Raw genomic sequence first — 16,827 nt, 5'->3', positions numbered from 1 at the left:
AATAAAAAAAACACCGTTCGAAGTAAACTACGGATATAATCCGATAGCCTTTAGGAAACCTTTAGAAGGACTAGATACGCTAAAAGTAATAAAAATAGTTAAAAGTATAAAAAAACTACACGAAGAACTACGAACCGACCTAAAGATAGTCAGAACACGAATAAGTAAGTACGCGAATTAATTAAGGATTAAGGGACTAACCCTTTTAAGGGGGGACCGCGTTTACCTTATTCGTAAAAATATTAAAATATAACGACTAAGCGATAAGTTAGATTTTAAAAAACTAGGACTATTCGAAATCCTAAAGAAAAAATTAGATACGAACTATATCCTATCACTGCCTCCGATAATAAGGATATATAACAATTTTTATATTTTACTACTTAAACCAGCACTAAAGAATATAAAAATAATATAAGACACAATCGTGGTCGATACTAACGACGTGTATAAAGTAGAACGAATCCTCGACTACCGAGAGACGCTAGACGGCACCGAATATTTTATTAAGTGGAAAAACTACGACCACGGCGATAATATATAGGAGCCCAGAGAAAACCTAATCTATTATAAGTAACTCCTAAAGCAATACCGATAAAATACTATCAGGACCCAGAACCAGACGCCGCGGTCTACGTAAGATTAATATCCGAAAAATCACCTATATCCTACGCCAGAATTAGGTTCCAGTTAATCACATTAATAGCACCGGCCGCTTACGTATTAACCACTATTTCGGACTCCTCACGAGCAGCACCCTTAAGGGTATCGAGCGCGCCGCTGCTCGCGGTAGTAAGGGCGACCCCTTTCTCCCGTAGGGAAGCCTTCTAGCTACGAAGACGAATTAAGCGGGCTACCGACTCGTTAAGCTTCTACTAAGCCTTAAGAAGCTACTATTCGGCCTCCTTTTCACTAGCCGATAAATAAGAAAATTCCGTGGTAAAACGACGCACTAAGAACCAATCAGAAATAAAAAACCTAGGAAGAAGTCAATAACCTACCCAATAATAAGGAAACCCCCGAGCCATCATATAAACGCCCTCGACGAATATATTCGCGATATCTAGAAGAAGATTCGATTATACGATAAGTAAAACCGCGGGAAGAGTAAAAGGAATAAGGCATAACGTCGAAACCCGCGGAGTCGATTAACGCGATTAAGACGTGGCGCTGCTAGGTCTTACGCGAAGGAGAGGGACGAACGGAACGCTTCTGCACACGGTCGGATATAATAGTTAGCTATAAAGAAAGGAGAGAAACAGGGAATAGCTAACCAAGGGAAGGCGACCTACTTATACGACCGCTAGGATAGCGCTTAGAAGGGGAGAGGTAATATTACGGCTAACGGGCCTAATATATATCAGCGTGAAGGATACACTAGTATATAATATACTAGGGCGAGCAGCGTACTAGGGTATAACTAAGGAAGGATGACTTAGAGAGGATCACGTGGTAATGCACGTGTGCTAATACGAGGAAGGCGTTAGTATACGTCGAAGGGAAGGCTTACGCCTCTAGGAAAAGGATTAGCACTAAGCCTAAGGGATTAGTACTAAACCCGTAGAAATACTGCAGAGTCACGGTAACCTCGTATACTACGCGGTTATTATAAGGGTAGCTAGGACTATTAACGCTCGTCTATATAAACCAGAGTATCCTAGGTCTTACTTCTACTAGAGAACAAGATATCGATTAATCTAAGTCTTTACCTAGACTACTATTCTACGCTTAAACCTACCTTATAAAGAAGACGCCTAGTCTTTACGACGCAACTACGACCAGATCACTACGAACGATAGTTACTACTCTTTAGTTAATATCCTCTTCTTATTCTAAACTAAAACCTCGACGCTAGTCCCCTATCGTCCGCTATACTATAGAGGACCGGAAGCCGTCGTAATAATATTATATTCCCGCTCGCGGTTCTATAACCTTACTATCACGGCGTTATACTAACTAGTAGTATCTTTTAGTTCTCTATTCTTAATCTACTATATAATTTTCTAATACGTGGTTTATAGTTTATAGGTAGTATTACGGTAGCGCGGGCTTTACTAGGTAGTATAATAGTATTAAATAATAATAATAGGTAATACTAAATATAATAATTCCTTAATATAAGTGTTTTTATAGTGTTATAGTACTTTAGTGGCGATATAATAATAGCCGTAGATACCTTCTGCTAATAATAATCGTCGCTATAAGCGAGGCCCTATTTATATTATGCTGTATATATGCCCTGGTAGCATCGGGGTAGTATCGTGGCAGCTGATAAGTGGTAATTACTTATATTATAGTAAGCGTTTAGAATTATACCCGAATAACGTTAAAGCTTATACTAATACTATAGGTATTAGCGCTATATACTTTTAGTATACTAATAGCCGTTATTCTTATAAGGATATAAGTCCCCTTTATACCGTAGAGGTGCCGCTAGGATATTATAGTGATTAGGTCTAATACGTTAATAGGTCTCCCCTGCTGCTAAGAAGTGGTAGACTCGTCTTATAAACGTTTATTAGACGTATATAACGGCTAAGGCTACCGGTGGAGTAGGTGTTATTATAGTAGGTAGTCTCCTTAGTTATTATAGTAGTGTCGTGCTAGTAAAATAATAGTCTATAGGCTAAGGAGCGCCTAGCGATAGCGGCTTTATCCTTCGGATAGGCCGTTTCCCGGGCGTTACTTTCTAGTCGCGGCCGTGGCGGTACCTTTTAGATAGAGATATAGAAGCTATTATACCGTCTTCGGCGTATTAAAAGTATGGCGGGTATTTTACTAGACTACTTTATAAGTGGCTAAGGTCCCCTTACGGCCCCTTTACGGCCCCCTTTCGGTATAGTGCCAGCTAACTATCTTAGGGTCTTAAGTACGCCGAGAGTAGTGTTAATACCTCTGAGGGAGGAGATAATAAGAATAATAAGGAGTAATATAGTATCGGTGCCGTTTGAATACCGCCGGGGTCCTAGCTGATAGAGCCCTTATCTTATAATAAATTGGGCTATTATACTACTTCTATTCTGCTAAGGTACCGGCGTGTTTCTTTAGGCCTCCGTGACTTTAAGGGTAAGCCGGAAATCGTTAAGTCTTAAGAGCCGTTATTCCGACTATAGTTCTGTCATAGACCCATAAAGTTCCCTTTTCGGAATCATATCTTCTATATATAACTATAACGTACGTACGGTTAGAACGACCGTAAACAACTGTAACTTTGTTTTTAACCTTTTTACGTAGGAACTAATTTAACCCCTCTGGTTAATTAAAGGAAGTAGTAGGTATAATTTTAATAGCTCGGATTAAGACCCGTGCTTCTATTTTATAGTTAAATACCACTAATTAAGGTTATATTACGAAATCTATCTCTCTATCCATCTATTACTCGTATATCCTGACTACTACTGCTATTGCTACTACTGTATAATTAACGGATAAGCTTATCCGTTCGATTAAAGCCGATTATAGCAGCGATAGCTCCTCTGCCTCTATAGCCACGGCTACGGCCATGCCCGCGGGTATCACGACCACCTTATTATTATTATTATTACGAGGCAAACCTCGCCGCTACTTCCTCCTACTAAGCCGCCGCCCGTTATTTCTCTAGTTCCTATTCGGAGGGTTTACGAGTATAAGTCTATTAGGTCTGCCTCTGTAAATTACTACTATATAGGATTAACGTAATAGAGATATCTTCGGGCGTAATATAAGACCGACCATAGCCTATGATCACGATAAAAGGCTTAAGAATCCGCCGTATATGGTTATCTAATTAATACCTAAGATCACGGCTAAGATACTAATAAGGATAGAAGTCGGTATAGCTAAAGATACTTCCGGATTACTTATAGGCCACGACCTCGTACTAGTAAGGAACGCCGGATTATTATCTAAACTACCCGGTATAAGGCGTTAAAGGCGTTAGACGTGTTACTAATCGCGACTTAGCGATACCGACGGCGGAATAGAATTACTTTAATAAAAGCTTTAAGATAAACCTGCTATAGTATTATCTTAAGTCTCTTATCCAGTGCCGTGTATAGTATTCTTTAATTTAACGCTAGGCTTAATTAGATTCTATTCTTTTATACTCCGCCTTATTATTTATAAGTATTAACTTAATCCGCTTAGATAAGAACTTAATATCTATAGAGAAGTTAAGCAGATATTCTTTAATTAAGCTATAGTTAGCCTTAGTTCGAGCCGTTATACGATGACCCTAGTTCCTGTTTATCGCGATCTAGTAAGTTATAAATTACTTCCGCTAAGATAGCTATATTTAGAGGATATACTAAATAATGTCCCGCTTATTCCGGGAATTATATAAGCAGATATAGCCACGTCTCTTTAAAATTCTTTTCCGACTTTGCGTAAATAACCGCCTTCTAGATTATTAAAAAGCCACGAGGATTATATATAATATTAGTTTCTCTTAGGAGAGTAATATTAGTTCGTTCCTGGTTTATTATAGTAAGCTCGCTAAAAAGAGGCGCGTTGTGAGCCTTAAATACCTGCTACTACTATTACTATTCTTAGTAATCGCCTTCCTAATACTATCTATCCTTAACCTTACTAGCGACGTTCTTATTAACGTGCTATATATAGATCTATTACTCTATATCGTCCTAGGTGCTCGCGATAGCGTTCTTTAGAGCGCGATCGAGATTAGTAGTAATAACGTATAGGCGGGGGATTATAAGCTAGTAACGTAGCTCTTTAAGATATTCTATTAACTATATATAAGCCTCTTCGTCTTCCTTATTCACTAAGACGAACGCGATATTAAATATAAAGCCGATATTTAAGACGCTATAGATATCTATTAACGGTATCTTAAACCTATTAGTTTTATATATATTATCTATAAAAAGGATCTCGGGGTTATATTTCTATATCTCTTTACACTATAGTATCGCCTAGATAATATCTATAACACAGCTATGTAACTAGGGGAAGAAGTGCTTAATATCGCGGTCGCGGAACTCGCGAATAAGGGCTTATATCGGCGTATATCCTATAAGCGATTCCTCTTAAGCATTAGATATCTTATTATAGATATTGGAACGTACCTAGGTCTAGCTAGGGTATTTCTCTCGTATAACGCCGTGATATCTTAGGTGGAGGTAAGGCTTATTTTAAAGTGTTAGCGGATCTCCTCGCGTTAATTGGAGCTCTAGGTCCGTTTATAATATATTAGATATAAGGCTATATCGAGGAAAGTGTTATAATTATAGTCGGAGTTGATAATATCTATAAACTAATAATTATCCTTAAGGGTTACGAGGATAGTAAAAGGACACTTAACCTTCCTAGAGGTAGTATTTAGTCGAGTACTAGCTTCTTACGATTCGCGCTCGCTACCTCCACGGTCGTAGCAGAGCTCCTTCCGTTGATAGATACCGCTTTTATCCTCATTAGAGGATCGCCGGATAGTAATAGCGTAGTCGTATTCCTTTACGTGGTTATTTACGTGCGCTACAAGATCGTCGAAATCCTTATAGCCTAGGGTAAAGAAGATAGGCGGAAGAAGCACTATCGCGGCGTTAATTAACCGATTGATAGCTTAACTAATTAACCGATTGATAGATTAACTAATTAACCGATTGACTGATTGACTGATTGACCGATTAAGGGATTAACGATTAATTTTATAATTATAATCGTAATATAATACTATGTCGTAAAATTAAGGATAGTGCTAGAGTGATAGGAAGGTGGTGGTAGTAATCTAGGTGCCGCGATTTGATTGGTTATAAAAGTGGGTCCATGACCGAACTATAGTCGGAATAACCAAGTGGTACAGTCGGAATAAAGGCTCTCTAAGTCTTTTCCGTTATAGGAACTACTTAGCTATATTTCCGGCTTCGGTATTATATTTTAGTGCGTTATATAAATCTCCCCTAATTATAAACGGTTTTCTTACGGCACCGAAAAGATCCTTACGCTCTTTCTCGGTTATATCCTAGTATTAAAGCACTATATACTCTGCTATCTTTACCCCTCCGTTGCCATAGGGGCACCGCGTTAATAGAAACCCCGGTACCCTTACCTTAGCTAAGAAAGCCCGTAGGCCTAGTTTTTCTAATCGGATTTAGGTAAGTGTAGAGCTTTAAGACTTAAGGAGACCTATATAATTCTAGAGAGAGTATTATATTAAGGGGCGGCTTAGTGCTCTTACAGCGTATATATATAGCCGCTATACTTCTATCTAGGCTTTACTCTATACTTTTATAAAGGCCTTCCTCGGGGGTAAGGCTCCCGCCTAGGCTATTAGGGCGGTAAGTTAGTGTTAAAGAATAGGCTATAATACCAGGGAAAAGATACACCGTAACGGATAATACTATCATAACTTAATAGTTATATATTATAAGGACTTTAACTTAAGGAGGAAAAGGAAGACTTTGCCTCCTTTACGCTAACGTGGTAATTTAGTCTTGCCGAGTACTCGGCGATCCGAGCGTATCTCCGATCCTATATAGTGATAATCTATAGTCCTACTTAGTTCCTTACACTACCCCCTCTCCAACAGGGCTAGTCTCTTAGGCCTATTCTATTTCTACCTTACCAGGCAGAATATACGTATAACTCTAGCCTTATACGAACCCCGCTATCTAGTCGGCGCTTATAATTAGTTAGCACCGGTAAAGCTATATACCTCCTTCTAAATATCACAACTTCTTTCTAATATATAGCCAGGTAATCGGTAAACTATTAACGGTAATTATATAGCCGACTCGCTTACTAATTATTATTCCTTTTCTAGCGTCCCGCGTAATAGCCGGTAATTACCTACCGTGTTTTATAATATCACGCTTATCGCTATTCCTTTATTATTATAGTATATATTATTACTAAATTTATAGTTACCGTTCTTTATACTTACTTCTTCTCTGGCCGGATTCATAACTAAGGCGACTATTGGCCGCGTAGATAAATTTCCATTATTCCCTCTTATAGTTATTTTTCTCTTCTTCCTTCTTATATAATCTTTATTCTTTATCTTACGTTTTCGTTCACTATATATTTATATTATAGCCGAATCATCGCCGTTATCTTTATCTTATTCTATCGAATATCGAATGCCCGATAATATATCGCTTCCACTCGACGTTACCCGAGAATTACGCCGTATACCGTATAATACTAATAAGGGGTAGCTAGGGAGCTACTCCGATAATCCGCCTTACGGTCGTTATATAGCCTCCCTAGGTATCGATATTTATAGAGATTATTATATAAACCACTCTAACGCTAACGTATATAGGTGTGTTATCTATAACCGTGCCTATTAGGCGTGTATATCTATAAGGTTTATTCTTCGTCTCGCTAAGCGTTCGGCTTCTAACACGTCCTAGATCCTAGATAGGCTCCTAAGCGCCGCCTAGTATATATAGAATATCACCACTACTATTATCTAGAAAGAGGCTAAGGGTAACCTAATAGCGATTAGTCGCCGTTATTTTTATTTACGGCTTTAGACCGTGTATATAAGTAGTTCTATAAGGCCCTTAGTAAGGCTACTCGTCTCCTTACCGCCGTCGCCGCTAGCTATCTTATACTCGATAGGCCGGATTACTAAGATTATAATCCGGGTAGACGCTTATAGAATCTGCACTATATAAAATACGGTGGTAGCGGTTCCCTGACGGTCCGACATAATTACAATAGTACACAATTGCCTTGACCAATCCTGACCTTTCTGTGACGATTTCGACTACACTTTATTTGACACTCTCTGGCGCCGTTTTGGCGCGACCTTGACAAAGGACTCCCTCCCAATCTGTCGTTGCTTGCTACCTATTGCCCCCACCCGCTGTAGAGCTCAAATACTGAATTTCTCCTAGGTAGGTACCATGCGTTGAGGTCCTACTTCGCTCTGTATATCCCTGTGGACAAGGTGTCGCGGGCTCATCTTATCTCTTCCAACCTCCTCGGGCAATACAGACAAGGCTTACTGTTACTGATATTACACTCTGCAGAAGGTACAACTCGGTATAAGTCATTACATACACCTCACCACTTCTCTCGGCACCATTACATGTACCTTTCCTTTCTCGTTTTCCACTTCTCGTCTACTTCGTGATCAGCTGCGTCCCTCAACCGAGGAGCGATATTACGAAGTCACAAATATACTATTACTTTCTCGTTCCGAAACCACCATGAGCATTTCATCCGCCGACAGCGACCCTGTCGGTGGTCTTCCCCCTGCTGTTGCCAAGAGCACCGGGACGGATACGAGCCACTCTTCAGCCGCCGTACTTACTCGCGCTTTGACCCCACCACCGCCCGATCACGATGGAGTAGACGAAATATGTGATATCAATATCACGTCTGCTCGGACAATGCGCCGCCATCGCAGATTGAGTGATGCTACTCCGTCTGGTGGCGTAAAGTCACGTGCTCTTGATGCTGCTCTGCGACGTGACGTAAACAGGACACAGCGGGAGACTACACCTGGAGGAAGTCCCCAACGGAAACGTCAAAGAGTTAACGGCGACAGGTAAGCGAAAAGGAACTCGTATTCGCTGATGCCGCATTTTCATTGCAGCTGACCGAACTTCAATTGTGTAGATTCATACCCTCTCGGTCCGGCCAGGATCTTCAAGCCAGTTTCAGTCTACTCCACGAGGATGGCTCGCCCGCAACGACGTCCCGACAGAAGAAACGTATCCCACATGGAGAGCTGCACTTCCAAAAAAGTATGGCACTTTGTCTTGGATTGAGGCTGTGGACCGTGAACTAATATTTGGATTAGCTGAGGAAGCAAATCGCACCTTCTCAACACTACTTCGTTCCGAGCTATTTGAGGGCAGAATACCGCAAGCCACCACGCCAAGTTACCCTACTGATCAGGCCATGCCTTCAACGTCCGACACTGTTGCTGGTCATAGTACGAGGTCTCAAACACCGCCAAAACGGTCTTCATCCCATCCACCATCGATGACACCGTCGACCCCGCACAAGAACCTCTTCTCTTTTATGTCCCCGCGGAATGCATGTGCAGCCGGCCACCTGACGCCATCTAGAACGCCCCAGAGCCGCCACGGTCCGAACTTAGATACCCGAACGCAAATCTACAGCCTCTCTCCAGTTCGCATTGGGAGCCAACAGATGCTTCTTAGCCCCAGGCGACAGTCCAGGGCCATCAGCAAAGTGCCGTACAAAGTCCTCGATGCGCCTGAGCTAGCAGATGACTTTTACCTTAACTTGGTTGACTGGGGCAGTGCGAATGTGCTTGGGGTCGGCTTAGGATCGAGCGTTTATATGTGGAATGCTCAGACGGGCCGAGTTAATAAGTTGTGCACGCTCGAGGATGATGTTGTGACAAGTGTCTCATGGATCCAGAAAGGAACACACATTGCTATTGGTACAGGAAAAGGTCTTGTCCAGATTTGGGACGCTGAAAAAACGAGGCGCTTGAGGACCATGACCGGCCATACTGCAAGGGTAGGATCGCTAGCATGGAATACCCACATTCTAACATCTGGGTCCAGGGATCGCATTATATATCATCGCGACGTTAGGGCGCCAGACCAATGGTTCCGCAAATTATCTGGTCACAAGCAGGAAGTCTGCGGTTTAAGATGGAATTGCGAAGACGGCCAGCTCGCGAGCGGCGGGAATGACAACAAACTGATAGTGTGGGACAAGCTTTCGGATACACCTCAATGGAAATTCGCGGATCACACGGCAGCTGTTAAGGCCATTGCATGGTCACCGCACCAGCGCGGTCTTTTAGCGTCTGGGGGGGGAACGGCAGATCGGAGGATAATCTTTCACGACACAGTCCGAGGCTCAATCATCAATGAGGTGGACACAGGTAGCCAAGTGTGCAATATTGCCTGGTCCAGGAACTCGAACGAAATCGTCTCGACACACGGCTACAGTCAAAATCAGATTGTCGTCTGGAAATATCCTTCCATGACACAGGTTGTCAGCTTAACGGGTCATACGTACCGAGTCCTCTATCTAGCGATGAGTCCCGATGGACGCGTGATCGTCACCGGGGCGGGTGACGAGACGTTGCGCTTTTGGAATGTATTTGGACGGCGGCCTGGTGCCCGAGACGACGGCGATGGAGGAGGCAGACTTTCTAACTGGGGTATCATTCGGTGAAGAGGCAGCAGGCAGTATGTTGTTGCAGGCTTCCCCTGCCGATCTGGCCTTCACTAGCGTCGTTTTGGCCATGCCATTATGTCTCCCTGGATCTGGAGGAAGTGCGGCGGAGGAGGAATATCGGCTGGACAACCTACATAATACGGAGATGCATATACGTCGTCGGACGGTTGTAACGGCCGGAGTTTAGGAACGAGTAAAGCAGGCACCTTTGCTTTGGGTATCACGAAGTATAGCTTCTTTCACTATTAAGCCAAATATTGCTGTCTTTTCTTTCCCCTTCGCGTTGCTGTTCAAGTTTCGTATATTGAAAATGCACTCTTCTGACTTAGGGGGAGATCTCTGTCAATATCAGATACCTGTCGCATAGGCACAGGACTATGCCTGACTAAGGGCTTCGGACCTCGGGTATCAGGATATAATAAGGGTGGATATCGGGAAAGACCGGATAGGATCCAAATAATATAGTACCCATAACAGAGTCTTTACCACCTAAATTAAGGGCATAAGAGACTTATATAAATATAACATAAGATAATATATATAAACGAGATTTCTGCTCTATTAGAATTATCACTATAATTATTTTTATTATTATTCTTCTTATTCTTACTCCGCTATCCTATCTAATCTAGAGGAGCCTAATTTAGACTATACGGTCCTTCCCGGGTGGCTATAGAGGGGAAAACCCGGGATCTCGGGGGGAAAACCTCTATACTTATCCTTAGTTAAAGTAGTACCGTTACGGGGCCGATATAGCCCTGGTTTATCCCCTATATATATCTGGATTATACCTTTAGGTTAGTAGCTAATAGAAAGGGGAGTAGGCTATAGTTTAGGTTAGCCTAGGCCGGTTATTAGCGAGAGAGCTAGGGGCTAAAAGGGTACCGCGGCGTCTCCGCTATATAGCGGCCGCGGTATACTATTTCCGGCCTCCTTATATCCCCGGGAACTATTTCTATTATCCTTTTTATTTAATTAATAAAGAGAAAAGGTAAGGTAGGCGTTCCTGCCTCCTTTAGGGGGTAGGTGCCTGCTATATCCGGCGGTAGGCAGGAAAGGCAGGGCTCCGCCTATACCCGTAAAAATAATAGATAGTTAATAGAGAATAAGGTCCTTTTCCTTTCTCTTTTTTCCTTCCTATAACGCCTTAGAGTTTATTATAGGTTTCCCTTATTACGTTCACGTCTACGGTCTTATAGGCTTACTATCACGGTATTATACTAACTAGTAGTATCCTATAGTTCTTTAATCTTACTTTTTCTATATAATTCTAGTATATAGCTTATAGCTTAGTAGCGTTACGGTGGCGTAGGGTTACCTAGGTAGTATAATAGAAGTAATAATATATATAATGCTAATTATAATTAGTATTATAATATAAGTGTCTTTATATTATAGCAGCGCCGTAGTAGTAATATACTAATAGCCGTAAATACCTTCCCTTAGTAATAATCGCCGGTATAAATAGGGTATAGTTCGTGTTATACCGTATATATACCATACTAGTGTCGAGGTAGTGTTATAGCGTTTAATATATAGTAGTTATTTATATTATAATAAGCGTCTAGGATTTTATCCGGTTAATATTAAAGCTTACATTAATACTATAGGCACTAATACGGCATACTTTCAATACGCTAATAGCCGATATCTATATAAGGATATAAGTTATCCCTAAACCGTAAAGGTGCCGCTAATATATTAAGGTGTTTAGGTCTAACTAGTTAATAGGTCCCCCCTACTACTAAAAAGTACTAGTAACGTCTTATAAACGTTTATACTAGTTACCTATTAGTAAAGGTTATTAGTAACAGTAGTATTCCTACGGTAAGTAATCTCCTTGTAGTATCGTAGTAGTGCTTTACTAATAATCCGTAGGCTAAAGAGCGTTTAAAGACGGCGGCTTTATCCTTTAAACGGGCTATTACTCGGGCGCTGCTTTCCGGTTATAACCGTAGCGGCACCTTATCGGAGGAGTTACGGGAGGTATTACGCCGACTCTGGCGCGTTATAGGTATAGCGGGTATTCTATTAGATTATTATATAAATAGCCTTAATAATATCTTTTTACGGCCCCTTTATAGTGCCGATCCGGCTAACTATCCTAGGGTCTTAAGTATCTTAAAAGCGGGGTTAATACCTCTAAGGGAGGTAAGGAGGAAAGTAATAAGGAGTGTTACGGGTTAACCCCGATATAAGGATCCGGCTATACTCCGGATCTTCCTGACTACGCGCTTAGTTAATATACCTATATCGCTAAGTCATCGCTACCTTATAGCTAGCCTAGCGCTATAGACCTTTCTCCTTTTTCCTTCTTCCCTCCTTAGTTCTAGATAATCTATTATTACGACCTTACTTAGTGCCACGATCTATAACCAGTCGTTTATATATCTAGAACTTAGCGACGCTTATACGTTACGCTAGCGATAGATTAGGACCCTAACGCTACCGCCTAATAACCTATTAGAATTAAATAGGTTACGGAGTGGATAAACTAATAGTTCGAAGAAAACGACTAAGCCCTAAACGTAAGGCTAAGTCCTCTCTATAAATAATATAGGAATATTAATATAAGGCTTACTCTGATATAAGAATATTACTCGGAAATACGCTAGTTTATAGACTAATAACGCGCGAGAGAAGAAGCTAATAAGCGATAACGCCTATTAGTCGAATAGCTTATAACCTAGCTCCTAGGATCGTTTACGCCGTAGAACCTAACGCCGCCTAACTTAAGTATTCTGGCTCCCCTATACACCCCGATAATCCTTATACTAGTAGAATCTACCTTATTACCGGTTCTATCGCTAGCGTTATAGCCGATAATAATAATAGCCGCCTTAACCTTAATAGCGGTACCCCGTAAGACTATCGATAGCCCTATAAAGTTCTCGGGGAAATGAGTATACTATAGCGCGTAGGCCTACGCGATATAGTAGAAACTTATAATCGATATCGACCCATTCTAGAATAATATATAAGCTTAGTATATAATCTATAATTACTTAGGGCCTAAAGTATCATAGGTTATATCGGCCTTCTATAAAAGCGACGGACCGGGTAAGCTTATAGACCTTAATAACTTTATCGCGTATCTTAATCATACTTACCTTAACCCTACGGAATAATCGCGAGCTACCTAAGCCTTACGTATAATTCGTTAATAGTCCGATAAGTTATTTACCGCTTTCCTATCTTATTTTTAAAAAATAGATCGCCTTTACGGGCGGTACTAAATAAGAAGCTATTATATAGATCTTATTCCTTAAAGGAGCGATTACCTCGCGATTCAGGGATAAACTTATCTCCGCCTATATCCCTACTAACTACTATACTATATAGGTTAACGGCGTGTAAGAGATTGCCGGGAAACTTAAAGGTTATTAATTCGAACGAAACTACGATAAATAAGCTTAAGACTATATAACTATAAAGAAGGATACCGATAACGATATAAAGATAGGCGGAGTAAACCGTGTTAGCGATAGGAAGGCGAAGTAAAAGACTCGGATATACTATAATTATAATAAGAAGGGGTATATTACACGGAACTATAAAAAGCTAAAGGAAAACTAAGATACGGTCCGGAAGGTTAAAGAGACTCGCGCGAAGGATCGCGATAAAAGCGGGGATAAGTCGACTAGCGAGGACGACTCGGAAAAAGAATAGCTCTAATATAAAAATAGGCGTTAAAGCCGATAGCCGTAATATGGCGGGAGTATAAGACGTTTAAAGTGCGTGCTAGTAATAACCCGGTATTCATAATAGCTAAAGTAAATAAACGGTGTATCCTTACCCTTATTAATACTAGTTATAACTACTATACTGTTATAAGCGAATAGTTTACCTAAAGACTCTAATTACTATTAGTCGATAAGACGAATCCACTACTAAATAGCTTCTTATAAGCTACCGGGATTATTAATAGCGCGGGAATCGCTATCTATAAGCTTAAGATTAACGGCTACCCGTAAAGGATATTCGTATATATAATACCCGGGCTTACTTAAAATGTATTCCTCGGGAAGCCTTAGATAAAAGAAAATAATATAACGTATTACGCTAAGGATAAACGGCTTTACCACGGAGTAGCCGGATTAAATATACGACTTTATCACGAAAAGGAACCTACCGGAGTATAAGCTATCCGCGACGCCTATTTAGTTACTAGATCCGTATTCGCGGATATTATCCGACGATTATAATAGAAGGGCGAAAAAGTCTTAGTCTAGGGAGTAAGCTTAAGGGATATCGAAAAAGCGCTATATAAAAAGTAATTAGTGGACCCGAAGGACTTTATACCTAAAGAGCTATTATAAGGATTTAGCGACTTATTTACGCCCGATAAGGCTAATTAATTACCGCTATACCGACTAAGAGTCGACTATAAGGTAAACCTTATACCTAGAAGCGATAGTAAGGAATTATTACTCCTCTAAAGGCCGCTTTATAATATATCGAGGGAAAAACTCCTAGTATTACGGAAAATACTTACCGACTTAATAGATAAGGGATTTATCCGTGCTAGCAGTTTAAAGGCCGTGGCTCTTATCCTCTTTATAAGGAAGCTAGGCACAGGGCTTTATTTTTATTACGACTATTAAGCGTTAAACGCGATTACTAAGTAGGACTATTACTTACTCCCTCTAATTACTAAGATACTATAAAACCTAAGCTAAGCGAAATAGTTTATAAAGCTTAACGTAGTCGTTACCTTCTATAAAATCAGGATAGCCTTAGGACACGAATATAAGACTATATTCTAAACTCGGTTTAGGCACTTTAGATAGTTTATTTACCCGTTTAGCCTAAATAAAGCCCCCGCGACTTTCTAGTAATATATTAACAAGATACTATAGCGCTTCCTAGATAACTTTATCACCGCTTATATTAATAATATCCTAGTCTACTTTAGTAAGAGTTAGGCTAATTATAAGGCGAAAGTAAAATAAGTACTCCGCGCGCTTATAGATATCGGCCTAAACCTAAATCCGTCGAAATAGGAATTTAGCGTAAAGATAGTAAAGTACCTAGGATTTATAGTTATTACGGGAAAAGGCGTATCTTACGACCTAGAGAAGTTATAAGCTATCCGCGAGTAGGAAACGCCTATAATGGTTAAGGGCGTATAAAGCTTCCTAGGGTTTACGAGTTATTACCGGATCTTTATTAAGGACTTTTCGGGGATCTTTACCCCGTTAATAGTACTTACTAACAAAGACTACGCCTTTGAATAGGGTCCTAAGGAAGAAGCGGCCTTTCGCGAGCTAAAGGCGAGGTTTTAAGAAGGACTAATACTATAATAGTAGGACTTAGTAAATAAGATATTTATTAAAACGGATTATTTAGGGTTCGCTTTTAGGAGTAGCCTAATATAAAAAGACATAGACGGAAATCGCTATGTAGTTATATACTACTCTTATAAGCTTAATGGGGTAGAATATAACTACCTAATCTATAATAAGGAAATATTAGCGATTATAAGTTATTTAGCGATATAATAGGCCGAGCTTATTAGCTATAAGTAGTTTATAGTCCTCTCTAATTATAAGGCCCTTAAGTACTTTATAATAAAGCGAATGCTTACTAAGTGATAAAGCTAATAGGCCGGCGAGCTTATATAGTTCGACTTTATACTTAAGTATCGGAAGGGAAAGAATAATATAATAGCGGACGCCCTCTCGCGTTAATAGTAATATAAGCCTTAAAATATAATAGATAAATAAAAGTAATCTTATTATATTTAATTAATTCCCGATACCGCGATTCTACTTAGTATTCGCTATATTAATAGCGTTTACATAATCTTTAAGGCGGATTAAGAGCTATAACGATTATAGGATAAAACGCTTATAACTAGTAAATAGTATTAAGGAGCCTTATCCGCGGTTATTAAAAAAGAATAGTAATTCTTACTATTATTAGAATTAAAGCTATAAATAGCCGAGTACTCTATCTTTACTACCGGGTTAGTATTATTTCGTAAGCGAATTTAGATGCCTAGGTCCACTAAAGAGTTAACGCTATAAGGGAGGATTATCTAGTTAATTCACGACTTAGTGATCGGAGGATACCCCGGATATAAAAACACTATCGCCTTAATAGCGCGTCGCTTTTTCTAGCCGATGATAAATAAGGATATCCGACGAGTCGTCCAGAATTATGATATTTACGGAAAGGGGTATATATAGAGGAATATAAAATAAGGCCTTTTACGCCCCCTCCCGGTACTAGAATAAATACGGAACGACTTATCGGTAGACTTTATAACGGACCTACTTCTAGCCGGCGAGAAGAAGGCGTGCTACCTTTAGGTTCTTATAGATCGCCTAACTAAAGCTATAACGATTAAAGCGATAAAGATAATAGAAGCCGAAGCCTACGCGGAATAATTCCTATACTACTATTTCTAGTTTTATAGAATACTGAGGTCGATGATTAATAACCGAGGTTTAAATTAGATAAATAGGTTCTAAAAGCACTTTTATAAGCTTATATAAATATCGCGTAAGCTTAGTATAGTATACTACCCCTAAACCGATAAAGTAATAAAGCGTATAAACTAAGAAGTATAAGCCTATTTATAAGCTTTTATCTATTACGCCTAAGACGACTAGGATCGCCTACTACCCGCGGTATAACTAGCCCTAAATAACCGCGAGAGCTCTATAATAGGGTTTGGTCCCTTCTTCTTAGAATATAGCTATTATATCG

At 40.1% G+C, this 16,827-nt stretch overlaps 1 protein-coding gene across 1 annotated transcript; it reads left to right on the top strand.

Annotated features, from left to right (window-relative positions):
- Nucleotides 1–8,153: 8,153 nt before the first annotated feature.
- Nucleotides 8,154–10,110, top strand: SODALDRAFT_285313 (WD40 repeat-like protein; the record flags this gene model as incomplete). Its single annotated transcript, XM_028608492.1, has 3 exons — nt 8,154–8,494; nt 8,566–8,693; nt 8,750–10,110. The coding sequence occupies 3 exons, from the start codon at nt 8,154–8,156 to the stop codon at nt 10,108–10,110; spliced, it is 1,830 nt and encodes a 609-aa protein (XP_028462608.1).
- Between the last annotated feature and the right edge of the window lie 6,717 nt (nt 10,111–16,827).

This window comes from Sodiomyces alkalinus, assembly GCF_003711515.1.
Source record: "Sodiomyces alkalinus F11 unplaced genomic scaffold SODALscaffold_14, whole genome shotgun sequence".
Classification (NCBI taxonomy): domain Eukaryota; kingdom Fungi; phylum Ascomycota; class Sordariomycetes; order Glomerellales; family Plectosphaerellaceae; genus Sodiomyces; species Sodiomyces alkalinus.
The sequence above is the reverse complement of the archived record's forward strand: the minus strand, read 5'-3'. Positions and strand labels throughout refer to the sequence as shown.